The sequence below is a fragment of the Lepus europaeus genome, chromosome X (genome assembly GCF_033115175.1).
Source record: "Lepus europaeus isolate LE1 chromosome X, mLepTim1.pri, whole genome shotgun sequence".
In the NCBI taxonomy this organism is placed as follows: domain Eukaryota; kingdom Metazoa; phylum Chordata; class Mammalia; order Lagomorpha; family Leporidae; genus Lepus; species Lepus europaeus.
In genome coordinates, this window is record NC_084850.1 from 85,888,736 (window position 1) to 85,913,395 (window position 24,660).

Here is a 24,660-nt window from a genome sequence, read left to right on the forward strand (position 1 = left end):
GCTGGGCCAGGCCGGAGCCAGGAGCACAAAACTCAATCTAGGTCTCCCACATGGGTGGCAGGACCCAATTACTTGAGCCATCATCTGCTGCCTCCCATGTTGTGCATTAGCAGGAAGTTGGATTGGAAGCAGAGCAGCCAGGACTCAAACTAGGTACCCCAGTGTGGGATGAGGGTGTCCCAAGGAATGCCCCCAACTACTGTACCAAACGCCTGCTCCATGAAATTATTTTTTATAGTAAGTCTGGAATGATTTTGTTTGGCCTTGTTTTTGTTAGTCTTGTCATCCATGAAACAAGTTTATGCTAAACTGAAAGGAAAGGAAGAGGAGTCAATTGCTTCTAAAGTGAATGGAGTGAGAATAGGCCTTTAAGAGATCCTATGGGACCAAGTTTTCCTCACTTTATCCAACATTCTGAAATACTATTAGGAAACCCAGACTAATTTATCCAAAGGGAGAACATTAGAAATGGGAACATAGTTATCTCTGGATGCTGAAATTATGGCAACTTTAAGTCTTATTTCTACTTTCCTAAGTATCCTACAAGAAGAAGTGATGTATCACTTTTATAATGAAAAAGAATGAGTTACTGAAAATACGGATATTAAAAGAAAGTAGGGGGGCCGGCACTGTGGCACAGCAGGTTAATTTTCCGCCTGCAGTGCAGGCAGTCCACATGGGCACCAGTTCTAGTCCTGGCTGTTCCTCTTCCGATCTAGCTCTCTGCTATGGCCTGGGAAAGCAGTAGAGGATGGCCTAAGAACTTGGGCCCCTGCATCCATGTGGGAGACCCAGAAGAAGCTCCTGACTCCTGGCTTCGGATTGGTTCAGCTCCAGCTGTTGTGGCCATTTGGGGAATGAACCAGTGGATGGAAGAACTTTCTCTCTGTCACTCCCTCTGTCTGTAAATTTCCCTCTCAAATAAATAAATAAAATCTAAAAAAGAAAGTAGACTCACACCATGCATAAGAATAAACTCCAAATAAAAAAATGAGATGTAAATAAAATAAAACAGAAACATTTTACTAGAAATAAACATGTGAGAATCCTCTTTTAACTCATAGGAAAAGGCTTTCTAACTATGAATCAAAACCCAGAAGCACAGTGAGAATGTAAACAGTGTAGCCACTTGGGAATATAGTTTGACAGTTTATTAAATAAGTAAACACACCACCCAGCAATTCCATTCCCGGGTATCCACCCAGTGCAAACATATGTCCATATATAAACTTAGAAGTCAATGTTCACAGCAGCGTCACTCATCAAAGCCCCAAACTAGAAAGAATCCAGAAGTCCATTAACTGCTAAATGGATAGACAAAATGGGTTACATCCAGACAATGGAATACTATTCAGGGATAAACAGGAACAAACTACTGATACAAGTGACACAGGGATGAATTTGAGCAATATAAGTGGAAGAAGCCAGACAAAAATAAGCACATTCTATGATTCCATGTACATGAAATGTCTACTAGAGGCAAATCTATATAGACAGAAGCAGATTAGTAAGTTGTCTTGGGCCAGCAGCGGAAATATGAGTGACAATAAATGGGCACAAGAGCTCTCTCTGAGATGCTGACCATGTTTTGGTTCAAGTCCCAGCTGCTCCACTTCCAATACAGAGCCCAGCTAATGTGCCTGGGAAAGCAGCACATAGATGATGACCAAAGTACTTGGGCCCCTGCCGCCAACATGGGAACACTGCATAGAGTTCCAGGCTCCTAGCTTCAGCCTGGCCCAGCCCCTGCTGTTGTAGCCAGTTGGGGAGTAAATCAGAGGATGGAAGATTCTCTGTCTCTCTGTCTCCCTCTGTTACTCTGCCTCTCACAAAAATGAATAAAGCTTTAAAAAGAAAAACAATAATTGTGGGGACCAGTATATTTTCTGGACACTCTAAGCCTAAAAACAATAAGAACTATACATACATGCAGTAATCTAGTTCATAAAAATGCTTCTCACAGGAGAACAGGCTAGCAGTTCTGAAACTATGTGTATACTAGAATTGAACAACTAGATGAATAGACTGTCCATCGTGAGAGCTGTGTTTCTAACTGAGAAAGAAGATATAGAGGACAGGGGAAACACTAAAATAAATCCTGCAGTGTTACAATTGAATCAGAGATATCAACTTAAATTAATAGTTTATAAGAATTATACAGAGAGACACAAAAATGCAGATATTGCCAAGCTTTCCTCACTGAAGGGGCCTAGAAGCAGTAATACCCCCGTAACAACGAGCACAGCTAGGGCTAGCTAGCATCCAAATCTTGGTTTCTAAACACCATTTTCCAAAAAAGAAACCAGGGATCCCTGGAGAGATGGTTGATTCTAGAACTGAGACAGGGAAAATAGGAGTTGGGGACATCTTTTTTTTTTTTTTGACAGGCAGAGTGGACAGTGAGAGAGAGACAGAGAGAAAGGTCTTCCTTTGCCGTTGGTTCACCCTCCAATGGCCGCCGCGGTAGGCGCGCTGCGGCCGGCGCACCGCGCTGTTCTGATGGCAGGAGCCAGGTGCTTATCCTGGTCTCCCATGGGGTGCAGAGCCCAAGCACTTGGGCCATTCTCCACTGCACTCCCTGGCCACAGCAGAGAGCTGGCCTGGAAGAGGGGCAACCGGGACAGGATCGGTGCCCCGACCGGGACTAGAACCCGGTGTGCCGGTGCCGCAAGGCGGAGGATTAGCCTGTTGAGCCACGGCGCCGGCCATGAGTTGGGGACATCTTGAAGATGCTCAAAACAGTTGAGGACTTATTTCAGAACACAAAGAACCAACCTGAAAGACTTGCTCTGAATGAACAATTACAGCATTTATGTACTATCTGAGCAATAAAACAAGTGATAGTAGTGGATGTTAACTCATAGACTAAATAGCCATAAGTCTATGCAAGTATAACTAATCAGTCAAATAAACAAACTGGGGAGAAGAGGCAGCTTTTCCTCACAAATTCCCATAAATGAATTTCTGAGGCCAGAACTACTTCTTATGTCAGGTTATCTCACAGGTAAGTCCTAAACAGTCAACAAGGTTGGTAAGATCCCTTACCTTGACGCCAAGTGCTATCAGATACTTGAGCATATCAAGGACAAAAGCTATGAGGAGAAAGAGCCTTTGCTAGAATACACATTTAATATTAATCCAGCTCTTACTTTATAGATCCAGGCAGGGTACCTCCATGGGCTTGCAGCAACATGACCTGTAGCTGTTGTACCTGGGAGAAACAAAGAAAAATAATCAGCTAGTCTCCAATCAAAAGCTATTTATCCCTTGGCAGTGACATTACTATGATTAGTACCAGGGTAATTATACTCAATTCCTATGAATTCTAGTTCAGATCATCATGGGTACCCCAGAAGGCATCAAGGGCTGATGAGTCAATAGTAAAAGGACAATCAGCAGTATATGAACAACTATTACTTAGAATGAGTTATACCTTTTAGCTAAGCACCTTAATTGATTTTTAAAACTAGGTGTTCGGCCGGCACCGTGGCTTACTAGGCTAATCCTCCGCCTTGCGGTGCCGGCACACCAGGTTCTAGTCCCGGTTGGGACGCCGGATTCTGTCCAGGTTGCCCCTCTTCCAGGCCACCTCTCTGCTGTGGCCCAGGAATGCAGTGGAGGATGGCCCAAGTCCTTGGGCCCTGCACCTGCATGGGAGACCAGGATAAGCACCTGGCTCCTGGCTTCGGATCAGCGCCATGCGCCGGCTGCAGCAGCCATTGGAGGGTGAACCAATGGCAAAAAGGAAGACCTTTCTCTCTCTCTCTCACTGTCCACTTGCCTGTCAAAAAAAAAAAACAAAAACAAAAACAAAAACAAAAAACTAGGTGTTCAACAAAAATTCAACTGAGTATCAAGCTAGGCAACATGGGGGCATACAAAAATCAAACATGGTCGATACTCTCAAGTTTACAATCTAGTTGCAGAGGATAAGCCTGAAGCCAGAAACAGGAGAAAATAACAAAAGACAGTACTAAATTGTCAGATAGTTAAGTGCTTTAGGGTTCTGAAAACAAGCAAAATTAATGAAATGCCAAAACAGTCCAAGGGAGGCCTCCCAGAGATGGACATTAAACCAGAGTAAATTTACAAGCTTCTACTCCATTTCCTCTTTTTTTAAAAGATTTATTTTATTTATTTGAAAGACAGAGTTACAGAGAGAGGTAGAGGAGAGAGAGTGAAGAAAGACAAAGAGAGAGAGGTCTTCCATCCACTGGTTCACTCCCCAGATGGCTGCCATGGCTGGAGCTGCGCCAATCCCAAGCCAGGAGCCAGGAGCTTCTTCTGGGTCTCCCACGTGGATTCAGGGGCCCAAGGACTTGGGCCATCTTCTACTGCTTTCCCAGGCCATAGCAGAGAGCTGGATTGGAAGAGGAGCAGCCGGGACTAGGATCGGAGCCCATAGGGGATGCCGGCATTTCAGGCCAGGGCTTTAACCCACTGCACCACAGTGCCGGCCCCTCCATTTCCTCTTAGGATAAAGGAGGGGCTGCTCTGCCTCCTGAGACGAGTCTCCAGGCTTGTACTTGGGGCCCCCACTCTTCCTGCCTCCTTATGAATCTTATGCCTTCTGTCTTCAACTTCTCCCTTTTCTTCAGGATCCTTCTAGTAAGGCTCTCCCATTTTAAAACAAAAAGCACCTTCTGTAACCCTATTTCTTATCTTGCTTGCCCTATTTCTCTTTCACAACGTTTGAGAGAACAGTTTCCACCAAGTTCCCTCCATTTTCTCTGGCTCCCTTCCCATATGCTCCTCAACCTATTCCATTCTGATCTGTGTCCACGTCATCCCATTGAAATTCCTTGAGAAGGTCACCAATGATCCGCACATCACTGAAGCCAATGGGCATTTCCAGTCTCCATCCTTCCTGAAAGCTGCCAGTATCTGGGATTACCAAACAGTATGCTTCCCTGGCTTTCTTTCTATTCTTCCAGCTGATCTTTTAAGTCTCCTCCTTGGTTCAGTATCATTCCACTTCTCCATTAAACAGTAAAGTTCCTCAAAGCTCAAGATCAGTCTTCTTACTTGAATCTGTTTCCTTATATTCTCTTCTTTTTTTTAAGACTTGATTTCTTTGAGAGGCAGAGTTACAGAGAGAGGGAGACAGAGAGAAACGTCTTCTATCTACTGGTTCACTCCCCAAATGGCCATTATGGCTGGAGCTAGGACAATCCAAAGCCAGGAGCTTCTTCTAGGTCCAGTACCCATATGGGATGCCAGCACTACAGGCAGAGGCTTAGCCTACTACACCGTTATATTCTCTTCTTAAAGTCTCATCTCTGCCTATTGTTTCAATTATTGTGTGTAACCTGGTGACTCCCATTTGTCTCTAACACATATCTTTTGAACTTTAGACCTTCAACTTCAACTATGTACCTGGTATTTCCACTTAGTTCTGTCTGCTATGCTCAAACCTGGTACTACTTCAGTGCACACCAGGTCAGTGAATTCCACATTCCAGAAACCTGAGCGTCATTCTCCTCATTTCTTTATTTAATTCACTGGTTAATTCTGTCACCATCACCACAAGTCTAAATCCTGTATCTATCACTTGGACTACTGCAGTCCTTCTTCAACAGTCACAAATCTGCTCCTGCGATGGTATCATCCATATCTATACAGCAGCCAGATCATCTCTTAAAAACAGAAATGAATGAGGTTGGCATTTGGTCTCGCTCTCAGAACGCTGGTTGGGATGTCCATGTCACACGCTGGAGTGTCTGGATTGGATTCCTGGCTTGGGCTACTGACCCCAGCTTCCTGCTAGTACAGAGCCTGGAAAGCAGCAGTGATGGCTCAAGTAGTTGGATTCCTGGTACCTACGTGGGAAATCTGACTGGGGTTGCAGGAATATGGCAATGGAGCAACCAGATAGGAGCTCTCTCTTTTTTCTCTCTATATCTCCTTGCATCTCAAATAAATAAGTACAAAATCTTTAAAGGTGTAAATGATCAATTTTACTGCTCAGCTGAAAATCATGTTTTTCAGGGCTGGCATGTGGCATAATGGGTAAAGGCACCACCTGTGATGCCAGCATCCCATATATGGGTGCTGGCTGTGTCCGGCTGCTCCACTTCTGATCCAGTCCCCTGCTAATGCGTCTGGGAAAGCAACAGAAGATGGCCCAAGTGTTTGGGCCCCTGCACCCTTGTGGAAGACCTGGAAGAAGCTCCTGGCTCCTGGCTTTGGTCTGGAACAGCCCTGGTTGTAACTCTGCCTTTCAAATGAATGATTAAATAAATCTTAAAAAAATCCCTTTTTAAACAATCTATGTTCATTTTATCTGAAACACAGAGAGACAGAGACATGGGTGGAAAGAGGTCTTCTGGCCAAACCAAAAGCGCAGAATTCAATGTTTCCTACATGGGTGGCTGAGACCTAAGAACTTGAGCCATCCTCTGCTACCTCTCAGTGTATTATGCATTAGCAGGAAGCTGGATAGGAAGTAGAGGAACTGGGACTTGAGTCAGGCACTCCTTGAGATGTGTGCAATGCATCTCAAGCAGGAACTTAACCACTGTGCCACATTCCTGCTTCTTAAGACCATTTTTAACACTGCCTATGAGTCCTTCATCAGGTCTCTTTTCTCTAGCCTCATACTGTAACAATCTTTCCTTAATTTCTACATTCTAGCCACATTGGCATCCTATGAGTCCTTCAAATGCTCCTTCCTAACTTAGATCCTTTGAGTGCTTTTTATGTCAAGTACTGTCCTAAGAACTATATCTATATTAATTCATTAAACCCCCCACAAAAACCCAGTGAAGCAGGTACTACTATTTCCACTGCATAGATAGGGAAACTGAGGCACAGAGAATTTGCCCATGGTACATAGCTGGCTAGTTACAGACCCAGGATTTGAAACCTGGGCAGTCTGGTTGCAATGTCAATGTTCCTAACCACTACACTTTGCCACAGAGGCTGTTTCTTTCCCTGGATCTCTGCATATTTCTACTCAATCCCAAATATCCTACTTCAAATGTCGCTGCCACCGGAAGCTTTCCCAGACTAGATATGTAACAGAGTATAGGATATATATGCTCAGAACACACTATGTGTAGCATACTATCCCAGTTTATAATTATATATGATGATTATGTGTTTAGTGTTTGTCTCTCACATTTGGCAGTGAGCTCCATGAAGTCAGAAACTGTCTGGTTTCTTAAGCAATGTCTCCAGCACAGTACCAGGCACATAAATATCTAATAAATACTTCTTGCTGGGATGAAGGACCAAATGAATGATCAGGAAGAAGAAGGGCATCTTGGTAATAGGAATAAACATGAAAGGAAATGGGGTAGGAGAGATCAGAACTGAGTATGGCATTTTTATTATTTAAATGACACTGCAGACAGGTAAATTACTTATAAAAAGGGTCTTCAAAAAGTTCACAGAAGGACAGCATTTGGTGCAGTGGTTGAGACACTGTTTGGAATACCCACATCCTGTATCAGAGTGCTTGGGTTCAAATCCCAGCTCTGCTCTCCATCCCAGCTTCCTGCTAATACACACCCTGGGAGGCAGCTTGCGGTTTCGGCCTGGCCCAGCCGTGGCTGTTGCAGGCATCTGGGGTGTAAACCAGTGGCTGGGAGATCTGTCTCTCCAACTTTCAATTATATAAATAAAAAGAGAAGCTCATAGACAATGCATATTATGAAAAAAAAAGTATGGACTTCGACATTTTTGTACCAAAATAAACTATCTTTTTAATCAACTTCATTTTTTTTTTCTCTACAGTGACCCCTAGGAGGAGAGTGTGCTAATGGAGAAGGAGAGAAAAAAGACATTCACTGAAGAGTAGCATCATAGAGGAATGCTATCAAGAGGGTGAGCACTGGGCAGTTAGAAAACACTAGATTTCCAGTGGAAAGGGTATACTATAAGCTGGAACACAAGAAACCTTGACCTCCACAAACATATATACATCCAATTCCTGTCTTAGCTCCTTTACCAAGGCTACTGAGTTGTTATACAACCAGTCATGCTGATATCACTAGCAATTCATGCTTGTAGCCAGATACCATTTCCATGCCTGTGACAGTGATTTCAAATCTTCTATGGACTTGCCAAGCCACCCTTAAGCTTTCTACCCTACTATCTGCTTACTCTTACTACTCCACTGAGAAGGTCGGCTGAAAATCTGTCAGTTCCCTTTCTCCTTCTCCCTCCAAAGTAGCTTCAGTGTGTTCTTCCTATCCTAACCTCTTTTCTTCTGGCCTTGGGGGCCGGTAGCTCTTTTACTATCCAGAGAAAATCTTTCTTCGTGTTTAGGATCTCAACTAGTTGTGAACTAGTCCCTATTCTCAGTTTCAGTCTATCCCAACTGGTTCTGTCACTTATTAAGTCTCTTTCACATTTTAAAAACAGAGACCTGCATTTCTTGACCCTTGGCTACAAAGCTATTGTCTTCTCTTGCCTTGCCTTCTTGAAAAAAAAAAAAAGCCTGTCCTGCAGCAACTTGCTCTTACCACTCCCTAACCACCATCTTACAGAGTTCACCCATACACTCTCTGCTGATAAAAATCAAGAGACACTTTTCAATCCTTACTTTACATTTCGTAAATTTATACCTTTGACATCCTTTTGGAAGTGTTCTAACCTTGGCTTCCATGACATCGTTGTTGTTCCTCTTGCCTACTCCTTAATAGTCTCTCTCACTGTCTTTCCCTTCCCCATGCCTTAGATGTTAGCATTCCCTAAAGTTCTGTTTTTGACCTTCTTCTCTTCTGCAATCATTCATTCAACAAATATTTAGTGAGTGCCTTTAATGTGTCAGGCACTCTTGGATCTCATCTACTCCAACGCTTCAGATACTATCTAAATGCTAATGACTCTCAATTTTCTACCTTCACCTCAACCACTCTATTTAAAACTGAGATAGCCAGCTATGTTTGCCCATTTCTACTTATGTGACCCTCTGGCCCTTCAAATTAAAAATACCCCAAACTGAATTCATCACTTCCATTTTCCTGATTCTGTTTTTCCTCCTGTATTCTCTGATTTAAGGATTAGCACTACCATTTGCTCAGTTATCCAAGCAAAGAATTTGAGAATCTGGACTCTTCCTACTCACTCTTCGTTTCCCACATCAGAATTGTTACCAAGTGAGCCCTATACATTCTACCTCCTTCTTGTCTTGTTTCCCCTCTATTTTGGCCCTTTCTCTTCATCTCTGTCACTACTGTCCTTATTTCAGGCCAAACTCTCACCTGGTTTATTACAACAGCCTAATTCATTTTCCTTCTTCCAGTCATGCCCACCTCTAATCTACTTTCTCTACACTTGCTAGGGTGATCTTCCTAAAACACACATTCCATTATGTTGCCTTCTCCCTTAAAATCCTTCAGTAGCTCTTCACAGCTGTCAGGTTGAATTCTAAATTCTTTAACACATCATATAATGGTTCAGGCAGGTTCGGCCAGGTTCAGCCTCTGTCTACTTCTCTAGCCTCATCCCCCACTGCTCAATTCTTCATCAGTGAAATCTCCAATACCACCCCAATCTTAAATGGACAGTAAACATGTTAACAGGAGTTACTGCAAGAGGTCCCCCACACTTAGCCAACATCTCCAAGCTGCGGACAGAGGAAAAACTCAGAAACAGAAGCTCCATTGTTCCACTCACATATTCGTAATTTTCCCTACAAAAGTTTCAGTCCTTTATACCTGTTGCTTTAGATGATTAAGTTCAGCCATCTGGGGATCAATATTAATCACGGGCTTGTTCTTGATCTTTCTTGCTCTGTCAGCATAGCGAAGGGTATTTAACGTTTCCTCTAGATTGGAGTCAGCAGGACTCACACAGGCTATCATAAGAGTATGGCTGTTACCTCCCAGAGAATCTGAAAAAGAACAATGAAGCACAATGGAAGAAAATGAAACCAAACAAGTAGGATGCAAGCAAAGCTGTCCATTTGGGTTGGTGATTTCAAACACAGAGCTGTAGAAAAATTCATTCTTGTTTGTGTCAATATAAAACAAAGATTTCTGATGTGTGAAATGATATTGTTTAGAATCCTCCTGCATGTGTTCCCATTCACAATAGAGACTATGATTTCAAGAGTTAACCAAGTTAAAACAACCAGGGCCTGACCCAGTAATATAGGAGCCACTATTAGGGTTAAATATTTTTAGGATGCCCTCTCTAGGAGGATTTTAACTCTCCAGGAAATTCTTCTTGGCAGTACTAATAATTAAAGGAACAGTAACCAAGTTCATCTTGAGGTACAAAGTACTATATACAGATTTCTTGGCTCTCAAAGCCTTATATGAAGACATCATTCCATTATCGCAGAAACCTCACTGCCAACAGCTCTTTCCCTGATTTATCAACTAGACAGCTGTGAAGTGAGAGTCCAAAGAGTTGGCTTTTTAACCTATTGTATCTTTGCTTTCTGAGCACTATCATTCTGAGGTAGTCTCTCTTGTATTTAGAAGCACTTTGGGCTTACCTTGAAGTAGTCGAGTCAACTTGGAATCTCTGTAGGGCACAAAGCCACCCTTTTTATCATCTCCAAGAGCACTGATTACATTTCCCAAGCATAGGAGGCCTCGATTAATATTAATACCTAACAGCAGGAAACAGAATTTAAATTGCTTGGTAAAGCATCTAACATATACTGACATGGTCTTCTGAGAAAGAGAAAATAAAAAAGACTCATAGAAATATTGTCATCAACCTAAGGAAACTTCTTAATCCTGTTCACTTCTGATATTGCCTCTAAGTTTAAAGGACAAAGGTCCAAATGTTGGGCACGCACAATTGAGTCAATTGGTACTTCCTGCCCTTTGCCATAGAAACAAAGCAGACAGATAATGATCACCATGACAACCACCATCTGTATAATTATTTACATTTTATAATCATTACCACAATCCTTAAATGGATGCCATGAAATTAGATGAACAATTTCTACCCATATTTTTGCCATCTTGTTATTATTATTTTTATAATTCTCTTCTCATCTCTACCTCAGAGGTTGTTAAATTGCTTGCTTAAGGTCATGTCTAGTAAGTGGTGGGCCTGAAATTCCATCTCAGGATGTCAGTCAAGTCCTATGCTCTTTCTATTATATCATATCAGAATATCTATTCCCTTGTTGCTGTACAAAGGGTGAAGATTCCTTTCCACTTAATTTAATTTCAAGGTTTATTTTTAAACATTATAATAATCTCTGAGGTCCCTGTAAAACTCTTGTCTTCCCATTAAAGCATCTGTGAAAAGGTTAGATATTGTATAATGGCTAAGTGCACGGTGTTGGTGTCAGAGAGACCTGGGTTCCAATTCCGGCTCTGTCGATGACTAGCTGCACAATGTTGGCTAAGTTCCCTTGACAAAATGAGGTAAATTTGGGGATGACATTTAGCCTAGTGGTTAAGACATAGATCAGGACATCTGTGTCCCATATCAGAGTACTTGGATTTGATACCCAGTTCCAGCTCCTAACTCCAGTTTCCTGCTAATGCAGTCTCTGGGAGGCAGTAGTGATGGCTCAAGTAATTGGGCTCCTGCCACCCACGCAAGGCCTGGATTGAGTTTCCAGCTTCAATGCTGCCCAGCCTCGGCTGCTACAGGTATGTGGGGAACGAACCAGTGGATGGGAACTCTGTTTCTCATTCTTAAAAAATAATAAAGTGAGGTCAATCTATCCTTACTGGGTTGTGGTGAGAATTAAATAAGATACTACATGTAAAAGTGCTTTAACACATTTGTGAGAAACTTCAAGTTTAGGGGCCGATGTTGTGGCACAGCAGGTAAAGCCGTTTCCTCATTGTTGGTATCCCATATGGCACTAGTTCATGTCCCAGCTATTCCACTTCTGATCCAGCTCCCTGATCTGGCCTGGGAAAACAGCAGAGAATGGCCCAAGTGGTTGGGCCCCTGCACCTGCGTGGGAGACCTGTAAGAAACTCCAAGCTCTGGCTCCGCCTGGCCTAGCCACAGTCATTGCAGCCCTTTGGGGAGTGAACCAGTGGATGGAAGATCTCTGTCTCTCCCTTTCTCTGTAACTGAATTTCAAATAAATAAATAAATAAATAAATATTTTTTTAAAAAAAAGTTAAGTTTATCTTGGAGCAAAAACTTTTTGAAACTCATACGTAGTCTTTCCATAACATGCATTTTCTATGACCTTCTTGAAGCCCCTTGGTATCAAACAAAGGAATAAATGGTGCCATGGTTTGAATGTTTGTGTCCTCTCCAAGATTCATGTTTAAACTTAATAGCTAATGCAACTGTAAAAAGAATCTTCGTAAAATTCATGGACAATGCATCACTGTAGTTTGGAAATTAATCTTGGTGTCTCCCAAAGAACCACGTTTAGTTAAAGGCTTGGCCTCAGGATGGTGCTGGTGGGAAACAGTGGCTACTTGATCCAGTTATGGTGTTTGGAAGATGAGCCTAATGGGAGATGCTTAGGTCGCTGGGGGCACACCCTCAGAAGGTAGTTCTTGTGAGAGGATTGGTTACACAAGCCTGAGGTTGGGTCCAATTGCTCTTGCTCGCTCTCTCTCTCTCTCTCTCTCTGCTCCCTGGCTCACCATGTGGTCCTTCCTCTTGCATGTGTTCTGCTAACATTGCCCTCAAGCAGACGCCAGGCCAATGGGGCTACCTGATCTTGGATGGTGACCCTGTAAAACCAGGAGCCCATATAAGCCACCTTCCTTCATAAGTAGCTTTTCTTGTGCACTTGTTATAGTGATGAAAACTGAATAATACATGTACATTATGAAAACACTATCATAGATTTCAAAAATTTTTTGTACTCAGAAATCTTTTTTAAAGATTTATTTAGTTATTTATTTATAAGTCAGAATTACAGAGAGGGAGAGATAGAGAGATCTTCCATCTGCTGGTTCACTCCTCAAATGGCCACAACAGCCAGGGCGGGGCCAGCCTGAAGCCAGGAATTAAACACTTCATCCCAGTCTCTCACTTGGATACAAGGGCCCCAGCACTTGGGCCATCTTTCACTGCTTTCCCAGGTATATTATCAGGGAGCTGGATCAGAAGTGGAGCAGCTGAGACTCAAACCAGCACCCAAACAGGATGCTGGCATTGCAGATGGCGGTTTAACCCGCTAAGTCACAGCACCAGCCCGCAAACCCAGAAATCGTTTCATTCTATTTTCCATGAACTTTTTGAAGTACATTCAAATTTGGAGGTAGGGCATTTAGGAAGTGATTAGGCCACGGGGTCTCTGCTCTTACGGATGGGAGTAATGGTTTACAAAAGGGCTATCCCCTCCTTTTCTAAGATTTATTTATTTAGAAAGTCAAAAAGAGGGATGGGGGTGGGGGAGAGAGGAAGAGAGATCATCCATCCACTGGTTCACTCCCCAGGTAGCCACAATGGCCAGTGCTGGACCAGGCTGAAGCCAGGGACCAGGAATTTAACCTAGGTTGCCCACATGGGCCAGGGGCCCAAACACTTGAGCCATCTTCTGCTGCTTTTCTCAGGCCATTAGCAGAGAGCTGGGCCGGAGACAGAGAAGCCAGGCCATGAACTGGTGCCCTCATGGGATGCCGGCAGCACAGGTGGCATACCACTATGCTACAACACCAGCCTCAGCTAGGCCCTTTTATCCTCCTGTCCCCTTCTGCCACATGAGGATACAGCATTTGTCCTTTTTTCCCTTCAGCCTTTGCTGCCATGTGAGGACACTGTGAGAACATGCTCTCACCAGACAACGACTCTGCTAGTGCTATGATCTTGGACTTACCAGCTACCAGAACTGTGAGCAATAAATTTCTATTATTTATAAATGACCCAGTTTAAGGCATTTTGTTATAACAGCATAAATGGACTAAGACAAATGGCATCATTATTGTTAGCTCTACTTTACCTTTTACTTACCTTTTGGACTACTTTATAACCTGAAACCTATCACACTTATAAGATTCTAAACTCCAAATTCCTCTGACTACATCCTGCATGGATCCTGCTTTTAACCCATATTGTGACTACCAGTATACTGACTCTTTCTAATATTCTCAGTACATTAGCCTCTTCCTGTCCTTCAATTATCTATTCTGAACGCTGTGGGCAATCATTTCAGTTACACTTTCACAAGCAACCACGGGATCAATGACCTTTATGCCTTCTCAACATGTCAATTCCTAACCTTATATTAAACTAGCTGTATATGTGTGTTTGTGTGTGTGTGCACGCACACATGTGCAAACACGTGCACAAGTGTAAGGATGCCTATCTACAGGCTGCAATGCTGAAGAAATAACATAACTCAATCAATTGGATATATCATAAACATGCTACATGACCTCTGTCAATTGACAGTCTTTTCTTTTTTAATCCTACTTGACTAACCTAATAATTCACCCTGGCAGTCATTATAAACACTCATCATTTTCAAGACTGTAAGGCGACATTCATTCTTTATTAGTAGATGATTTTTACCAAATACTTTAGAGATGAAAGTTCTCCAAAAGGGCTCCCTAGCCTGCCCTCCTTCACCTCATACTCTTTCCTTTCCTTTGCTTTGCTCATCCTTCCTCTTGTTCCAGATGAAGTAACTACCTTTATGTGCAGGGTTTTGCTTTGTACCTCTCCTTATGTTTCTATTCCCTCCATTTTCCCTGGGACCCATGATCCTTTGATTTTTCTCTCTTACTTTCTCAGATTTCAAAGTTATTTTCCCTTCACTAATTCCTTCTTTTCAATCTATATAGATGTTCAAATCGCCCCAATCTAAAACAAAACAATTTCCTAAAGCAACCATCCCTTTCATTTCTTTTATTGCCAATTGGAAGAGATACCACTTTGCAATCATTTATCCAACCCCAGATGTGAAGGAGAGCCTGCTGGGATTTTTCAAACCTGTTCGCCAATATCTGTACCAATCCCTGTATTAGTCTTTTCCTTTCTTTTCTTTCCCTTTTTAGCCAAAGACAATACTGTGCCACCTTACTGGTCCACATCCTACCAGGATATAATTTATCACGGCTGTTGAGTAAAACTTCCAGCTACAGTTTCATGTAGGAACAAAACAAAATTCCAGAAGAATCCTGAGTAGAATCTATGGCTAGTATGACCTAGGAAAGAACCACAGACTTATGGATAAAGCGAGAGTTTTTCCTTCCTCCTTCAAATTAGAGTCGAGGCTTTGGAACAGAAAGGAGCTGAGGGATCTGAATGGCTCTCTAGAAAGAAATCATCAGAAAACAGGATGTGATTCCCTGCAGTTAAGACATTCAGATGATAAGCTCTTGACAAGGATGGAGTAAGTAACACCAGAATTAAAAGTTCCAATCAAGGATGACTCCAAAGAAAAATGCCCAATTACAATTACACAACCAGAAGTTCTTCTCTCTGTAAGACTGAGAACAGATCGAGCAATAAGATAGTAGTGAATACTACCCAATACCTTTGGGTATTTATTTACTATGGCAACAAATAAATAATGAAGGAGAGATTTTAACTTCTTCAGAGTAAGGATTGTGACTTATTCATCTATGTATCTCTAATACCTAGCACAGTCCTACAATAATGTACACATATACTAAACATTCAGCGAATAAAGAACAGAAGAGTACAGGTTGTTCAGTGTTTTTGTGCGAAGCCCTGTGGGCATAGCTCATTGAAAGTATTCAGTAGGCACTGAAAATACAGGTTTGGACATGAGGAAAGCAGTCTGGTTTGGAGAGAAAGATTTAGGGAGTCAGGTTGCCTCATATTTGCTGTTGGTTGGATGCCAGGTTAGATGGTAAGACAATGAAGAGGAACAGTTCAGGAAATGGAATAGGCTTGCTCTGAAAGATAAATTCTTTATACTGCTGAATAGTATTCCATGACACTGATGTATCAGTTTAATCATTCACCTGCTGAAGGACATTTGGGTTGTTTCCAGTTTGAGGCTATTTTCAATAGAGCAGCTGCAACATTCATCTATAGGTTTTTGTGTGAACATACATATTCATTTCTCTGGTATAAATGCCCAACAGTTGATAGCTGTGCTGTATGGTAAACACATATTTAGTTTTATAAGCAACTTCTGGGCTAGTTTCTAGAGTGGGTGTACCATTTTATATTGTCACTGACAGTGTATGAGAGATCCAACTTCTTCATAGTCTCATCAACAAATGGAATTGCCACTATTTTTCCTTTTAGCTATTCTGAAATGTATGCAGTGATATCTTATTATGGTTTTTATTTGTATTTTCTTTATGAATAAGGATATTGAACACCTTTTCACGTGCTTATTGCCAACTGTATATCCTTTTTGGTGAAATAAGTGTTAATGCCTTTTGCCCATTTTCTAATTGGATTGATTTCTGCTTTTGAGTTTTGAGAGATTTTCATACAATCGAGATACAAGTCCTTTGTTGGATGTATTGAAGTTTTTTATAATGGAAAATTTTATGATATTCTAGTTAATATAATGAAAGAATTACAATCATAAAAATAGCTATAATATTCCTATGGCTTAAAGATCGACCTACTCAATGTTATAAATTTGAACTTATAAAATACATTTACATGAATTTAAAATCTGTTTTTTAATCTATTTCAAATGTTAGAATTTGTTATAAGGTTTCATTTAAAAAAAAACAGTTCCTCTGCTTTAAAAAGAAGGCAGCTAAAAATCTGTTGTGGATGATAGGAAACAAATGAAAGGTTTTAAAGAGGGAGTTTGGGGGCTGGCGCTGTGGCACAGCAGGTTAATGCCTTGGCTTGAAGCACCAGCATCCCATATGGGCACCGGTTCGAGACCCGGCTGCTCCACTTCCAATCCAGCTCTCTGCTGTGGCCTGGGATAGCAGTGGAGGATGGCCCAACTCCTTGGGCCCCTGCACCTGTGTGGGAGACCAGGAGGAAGCTCCTGGCTCCTGGCTTCGGATCGGCGTAGCTCCGGCTGTTGTGGCCTTCTGGAGAGTGAACCAGTGGATGGAAGACCTCTCTATCTCTCTGTCTCTACCTCTCTCTGTAACTCTGTAATAAGTAAAATGAATAAGTAATAATAAGTACTTACTGGGCCGGCGCCGTGGCTCAACAGGCTAATCCTCCGCCTTGCGGCGCCGGCACACCGGGTTCTAGTCCCGGTCGGGGCACCGGAGTCTATCCCGGTTGCCCCTCTTCCAGGCCAGCTCTCTGCTGTGGCCAGGGAGTGCAGTGGAGGATGGCCCAAGTGCTTGGGCCCTGCACCCCATGGGAGACCAGGAGAAGCACCTGGCTCCTGGCTTTGGATCAGCGCGCAGGCAGTGGCGGCCATTGGAGGGTGAACCAACGGCAAAGGAAGACCTTTCTCTCTCTCTCTCTCTCTCTCTCTCTCTCTCTCTGCCTCTCACTGTCCACTCTGCCTGTCCAAAAAAAAAAAATTAAAAAAAATAAGTACGTACTTACAAATAAGTAAAATGAATCTTTAAAAAAAAAAAAAGAGGGAGTTTGGACTTTAGAAATATTACCTTGGTAGTCATTTGGAAGTGGTTTCAGAGTGAAAATTGGTGTTTAAGAAACTATCTAGGTTTTTTGTTTCACTTTGTGTTTCTATGTGGGTGCAAACTATTGAAATCTTTACTTAATATATACTAAATTGATCTTCTGTATATAAAGAGAATTGAAAATAAATCTTGATGTGAATGGAAGGGGAGAGGGAGCAGGAGAGGGGAGGGTTGCGGGTGGGAGGGAAGTTATGGGGGGTGGGGGAAGCCATTGTAATCCATAAGCTGTACATCGGAAATTTATATTCATTAAATAAAAGTTAAAAAATAAAAAAAAATAATAAAAAAAGAAACTATCTAGGTTTTTAACAGCTCAGGTGAGAGACCTCTGAGAAACAGTGCTGTGGAAATGGAATGCAGGGGATGGAACTCAGAGGTATTTAAGACGCAAATGACATGACCAAGTGGGCTTTTGGCTGTAGAAGGTGAAAAAGAAGGAGAATGAATGTGACATGTACTAATTCTAGAAATAAGGCAGATGTTCATTTATCCCACTACCTAACAGTTATTGAACAGTTATCATGTGTCAGGAATTATGATGGACACAGGTGGCAGGAAAATAAGAACTGGCACCTAATCCACATTGGGGACACTGGAGGTGATCAAAGACAGTTCTCTGGGGCCAGCATTGCAGTATAACAGATTAAGCTGCTGCCTGCAATGCCAGCATCCTATATGGGTGCTGGTTCGAATTTAATCCAGGTCCTTCCTAATGCACCTGGGAAAGCGGTGGAAGATGTCCCAAATGCTTGGGCCCCTGCACCCAAGTGGGAGACCCAGAAAAAGCTCCTGACTTCTGCCTGGCCCAACCCTGGCAGCTGTGGCCATTTGGGGTGTGAACCAGCAGATGGAAGATTCTCTCTCTCTGCCACTTTGTCTTTCAAATAGATAACATAAATCTTCAAAGACAGTTTCTTCAAGGAGATGACGGCAGACCTTTAACATCTGAGTGTTTAAAGGGCAAAACTGAGTTAGCCACCTGGAGCCAGAGGGAAGGCACTTCCTGCAGAGGGAGCAGAGCCTACAAAGACACGCAGATGAGAGCAAGTTGGCACACTCAGTGTGGCTAAGCAGACAGCGAGGGAGGAGTGGGGAGAGGGGAAGCTGGCCCGGTAGGGAGGGTAAGGCATCAAGACCACGCTCAGCGGTGTGGTGCGAAGTGAGGAGCTTGGGAAGTGTTTCCACGTCAGAGTGACGTGGCCAGGTAGGAGGCTTAGGAAGAATACCCTGGCTGGCCAGTTGGTAGTTGGCCAAAAGGATGCCTGACTAAAGACAGGGAAACCAGCTAGAAGGCTTGTTAGAATCAGAGAAATGATAAGGGCCTGAACTAAGGAAGTGGTAGTAGGGTTCAAGAAAAGAGAGTGATTTGAAATATGAGAGGGTAGTACTGCCAGCCCACAGGTCTTGGGGACTGGTGGGATTGGTGGAATAAGCCAGACTAAAAGAAGAGCATAGAATGATGCCCTGGATTCCTGACTGGAGTAACTGGGCAGATGCAGGTGATGGAAAGGCCAGTTTAACAGAGAGGCAGGGACAGACAAGGGGTTCTGTTTTATATGTGTGGTCCAGGAGGTGACTGTGGGAAATCCATGAGATTTCCATCCCACCCCCAGCAACCATATTTACAGGCAGAAATATGTGTTATGGGTGAAGACAGAAGTTTGGGAGCAAAGCATTTTAGGTAGGAGTTATAAGCAAGTATGTAGGTGAGACTCCTGGAGGGGAAAGGTGGGAACAAACAGTAGGAAGACAAAAAAATCCCCAGGACAGAATCTGGGCTGTGTTTCAGCTAGGAGTGGGTGGAAGAGGAGGAATCTGGAAGAAGAAAAAAAAAAAAAGAGTTTCCAGAAAAGTGAGAGGAAAATGAGGAGAGGGCAGTGCCACAGTCAACAGAGGAATGCTATTGTCTAGAATAAGAGGCAGGGCATCAGACATGGCAGTCGTAAAGGAAGGGGAGGACCGAAGGGAGCTGAATGGGTTCAGTTGCTTAGGATATTGGCTGACACTGGCAGAGACAGTTTCAATGGGATGAGGATGGAGGGCTGGTAAAACAGCAGAGAGGAAAAGGGAAGAGAGTAGCATTAAGAAGGACAAAAGATAGTGTTTTATTTTAAAACGGGAGAAACATTAGTATGCTGAGGGGGAAGGCAGTAGAGAGGGAGAGATTAAAAAAACACAGGAGGAACAGGGATGCTTCTTGGAACCAGGTTTCTGAGGCAGTGGCAAGAAAAAGAAAAAAACCCAGCAGACAACACACAGGTGCAATGGCACAGAGACCTGAGACAAGAGAAATGTTTGGGGAAATCAGGGGTAGACTGCTGTGGCTGGAGACCTGCACTTTGTAGGGAAGTGTCAGGAGATGAAGCTGGAAACATTGAGGGGCAGAAAACGATAATGTGGTCCCTCGGCACTACAGAATTTCAGAGGAGAAAAAGTACATGAGAAGCTGAAATGGTTAAAACGAAGGCAATGTCTAAAACCCCAAGACTTCAGCTGGGCCATAAAAGATGGCTATGTTGTAGATGGTTTGATTGTGGGAGCTGGGGGCAAGTGTGTCCTACATTCTAGGGGAGAAGAGGAGACAGCTATGATGAGAGTACACAGAATTATACAGGCACATTGTGGGGCTCATGTAGTTGGAGTGGAGATTGTGGGTAGGGAAACTTGAAAGGTGGTTGAGGAGGTAGACTGGGACCAAGGCACCAAGGTTTGGGAGGCCGGCTTATGGTTTTCAGACGTCATTCCACACGCAGAGACACACCACTTCAAAGCTTCTATCCAGGAGAGGTACCACATACAAAGTGATCTTTTAAGGAGCTTAAACCAGCTATCGTATTTAGAATGGGATGCCTCAAGGTGTAAAAGTTAGGAGGCTACTGTCCAGATATGCAGGATAAAAACAAGGACTTCACGGAGGCAGCATGAGGAGACTGGAAGTGGTGAAACTCCGCAACAGTGCTAAAGAAGAACTAAAAGCAGCTAGTGGATGCTCACTCCTAACTGGTGAGATCGTGCTGGGTGCAATAGTTACCCTAATGGAATAACAGGAAGAAAAAGCCAAAGAGACTGATTAGGAATTGTTTGAGTTGGGAAAAGAACTAGGAGAGTGAAGATTTATAAGCCAAGAGAAGAATTTCAAAAAGGGTAGGTTCACATGTAAATGCCACAGAGATGTCAGAAAAGATAGGCACTGAGAAGAATCAGTTACGTCCAGTAATTAGGATATCCCTGGTGCGGGCTGGCATTGTGGCATAGTGAATTAAGCCACCTCTTATGATGGTGGCATCCCATCTGAGCACCACTTCAAGTCCTAGTTGCTCTGCTTCCTATCCAGCTCCCCGCTAATGCACCTGGGAAAGCAGCAGAAGATAGCCCAAGTGCTTGGGCTTTTGCCATTCATGTGGGAGACTCAGATGGAGTTCCAGGCTCTGCTGTGGTCATTTGGGGAGTGAACCAGAATGGATGATCTAGATCTCAATCTCTCAATCTCTCTCTCTCTCTCTGTGTGTGTTTCCCCCTTTCTCTCTGTAACTCTCCTTTTCAAATAAATAAAAGTGAATCTTAAAAAAACATATATCCCTGGTGATCTTTTACATGGTAATTTTAGCAAGGTAAAACAGACTACCCAGATAGTGAATCAGATTGGATAGAAACCAAAATTACAAAATAAGCTTTAGTCCCATAAACCAAAACAAAGCTAGAAAATAAAATATTAAAAGATTCTATTTATGTTGGTTACTTGGGTCTACTCAGTTTGTGAAAATTCAGCAAGCTATATACTTATGATGGGTGTACTTCTGTCTGTATATTATAATTCAATAAAAAGTCTTAAAGACATCACATATAGTGTTATCAATAGAAATTATCTAATAAAACAAAATATGTATGGGACTGCTACCAAGAAAAAATGAGAAACAAAAGAAGTTCTAAATAAATGGAGCATGATACTAAGTATATTGATTTAGAAGCCTTAACTTTGGTTCAAAAGAATACCCAGAGAAAAACCAAAGGACATGTGAGCATTTAATATATGATAGAAGTGGCATGGCTTATCAGTAGGGAAAGGTTGGGTAACAGTGCTGGGACAGATGAGTATTTGCAAAAACAAAACTGGACCCCTACACCACACCATGTCCAAAAGACAGTTCCAGATGGATTTAAAGACTTAAAGACTTAAATGTGAAAGGTAAGACCATGAAGCTCTTATTAGATAATACAGGAGAGTATCTTCAAGACGTTGGGGTATAGAAGAATTTCTTAAACAAGACACAAGATACAGTATTCATAAATGAAAAGAGAATGAAAAAACAAGCCAGCAATGAAGAAGATTCTTTAAAAACCATATGGGAATGGGAATATTTGCAATAAATATAATGGGCCAATTACTAAAACCTACAGCATATAAAAAACTTCTTTTAAGAATCACTAAGACAGACATTCAATAGCAAAATGGAAAAGGCTTGAACAGACATTTTGCAGAAAAGAAAAGAAAATATGTGGCCAAAAAGTACATAAAAAGATGACAAAAGTCATCAAGGAAATGAAAATTAAAACTACAGTGCAGCATCACCACACAATTATGAGCAGCAAAATTAAAAGCTGACAAAACGGTGTCAGAGGATATGGAGCAACAGAGACTCTTATACATTGGCACAAACACTTTGGAAGACAATTTGGAATACCCACATTCCATGATCTAGCAATTGTATGTCTAGGTATACCCTAGAAAGTTCTAACACATATGCATCAGGATACATGTACAAGAAGGTTCACATAGGCATTGTTGATAATAGCCAAAAACTGGAAACAACTGAAATATCCATCAATAGTTGAAAGAAGAAATTGTGGCATAGTCATCCAATGGAATACTACACTGAAATGAAGAGGAATCACTCAAACATGATGTTGAGTGGAAGATATAAGACACAACAGATTATATGCAGTATGATTTCATTCATATAAATTTTAAAAATAGACAATACTAAATTATACCGTTTAGAGGTACCCATATATACAGGTGATGCTATCAAGAAAAGCAACAATGTCACCATAACAGAACTCAGGAGAATAGTTAACTGGAAAGGGATGGGAGGTCTTATGATCTAGGAGCAGCATTCATGGGTGCTGTATGAGTTTTGTTTCTCAACCCAAGATGGTAGTTACATGGGTGTTCACTTTATAATGATTTATTAAACTTTATACATGACTTAGGCAATTTTCTGTACCCATGCTAATGAAATTCAGACAGAATCACATGTGTTGCTAAGCAGTAGAAACTTTTTTGAGAAGCTTAATTCTAACACAAGGGAGACAGGGTAGCAGAGACAGAAGAATTCAGGATTGAAGGAATTTGGATAATTCAAAAAATTTGTAGAAAATGGAATTCAGGGGCTAGCGTAGTGTGGTGAGCAAATATTCTGCTTGTGACACACGTGTCCCATATCAAGTTCCAGCTGCTCTGCTTCAGATCAGAAGGCCCTGCTAATGTGCCTGGGAAAGCAGCAGAAGATGGCCCAAGTGCTTGAAGGGTCCTTGCACCCATGTGGGAGACCTGGATTCAGCCTGGCCCAGAATGGGCTGTTGTAGCCATTTGAAGAGTGAACCAGTGGATATAGAAGATCTCCTTCTGTCTCTCCCCTTCTCTCTTTCATTCTGCCTTTCAAATAAATAAATAAATATTGTTTATAAAGAAGAAAAAATGGAATTCAAAGATATATTTATTTTGGTGCAAAAATATTTTTGAAATCCATGCATAGTTTTTTCATAATATGCATTTTTCATGATCTTTTTGAAGATTCTTTGTACATTAACTGAAAATACTTGTACAAGAATATTCAAAGCAGTACTATCCCTAACATATAGTCCCAAACTCAAAATTACCCAAATGCCCATCCAAGTAGAAAAGATATACAAATTGTGGTATATTCTTCAGTGGAATACTGTATATTATTGAAAATGAATGACCCACAACTACATGCATACAGAGTACCTCACAAACATAATGTTGAATTAGGGTTATCGGATTTAGCAAACAGAAAAAAAATACAAAATATCCTGTCAAATTTGAAATTTAAGATAAACAAAGAAATCATTTTTGTTAATAAAAGTATGTGCCATGCATAATGATTTGTCATTCAGCTGAAATTTAAATTTAGCTAAGCATCTTATGTTTTCTCTAGTGACCTTACACTGAGTGAAAGAGGTCAGACACAAAGAAGTCCATTCTGTAAAAATAATTCAAGACTAGAAGTCTGGACAGTAGGTACCCTCTAAGGAAGGCGCAGTACCAGAAAGAAAGTACAAGTGGCACTTCTGGGATGCCTGTAATATTGTTTCTTCATCTGGTATCATTTACACTGATGAATTTTACTTTGTGAACATTCATTGAATGGTTATGCTTTAGGCACTGTTCTGTTGTATATATCAATTATAATCTATCTGTTATCTATCTGTAATCTAATCATAACCTAGCTGGCAATGACCTAAATATGCTTTATGTTCAAAATAAAAACAAAAAATTGGGATACACTTAATAAGAAATATATAGCAACCATACCAACCAAAGGGAGAGAAATACATTGGATAGGTAATTTAACTGGGAATATAGATGGTCTATAAATATAAAACTATATTCAGCTTCACTAATAACTATAATAATGAAAATGAGATACCATTTTTTACTCATCATTTTGATAATATACTTAGTAAAATGTTAGAAAAATGAATAATCTCATGCCATGCTTTTGTGAGAGCTTGGTAGCATCTGTTTTTAAAATGTACATGGAGGGGCTGGTGCTGTGGCGCAGTGGGTTAAAGCCCTGGTCTGAAGAGTTGGCATCCCATATGGGTGCCGGTTTGAGTCCCGGCTGCTCCTCTTCCAAACCAGCTCTCTGCTATGGCCTGGGAAAGCAGTAGAATATGGCTCAAGTCCTTGGGCCCCTGCACCCATGTGGGAGACCGGAGGAAGCTCCTGGCTCCTGGCTTCAGACCAGCGCAGCTCCGGCCATTGCGGCCATCTGGGGAGTGAACCAGTGGATGGAGGACCTCTCTCTCTGTAACTCTGTCTTTCAAATAAATAAAATAAATCTTTAAAAAAAAACATACATGGAATTGGGGAAAGTGGTGAGCTGAAGGTATTCCAGATTCCCTCTATTCCTATCTTTGATTCAATTATGGTTCTTAAGCCAAATAGGTGCTGGAGCCA

The 24,660-nt window shown here is 41.8% G+C and overlaps 1 protein-coding gene across 5 annotated transcripts in view; it reads right to left on the reverse strand.

Moving 5' to 3' along the window:
* The window catches only part of KIF4A (kinesin family member 4A), a 131,270-nt gene that overhangs the window by 77,943 nt on the left and 28,667 nt on the right, over window positions 1-24,660 (reverse strand). For all 5 annotated transcript variants that reach the window (XM_062183178.1, XM_062183175.1, XM_062183177.1 and 2 more), the window contains exons 9-11: window positions 10,451-10,567; window positions 9,666-9,841; window positions 3,150-3,211 (exon numbers count right to left, since the gene is read on the reverse strand). In XM_062183178.1, the coding sequence (XP_062039162.1) occupies window positions 3,150-3,211; window positions 9,666-9,841; window positions 10,451-10,567 (355 nt within the window). The remainder of the gene's footprint in view (window positions 1-3,149; window positions 3,212-9,665; window positions 9,842-10,450; window positions 10,568-24,660) is intronic.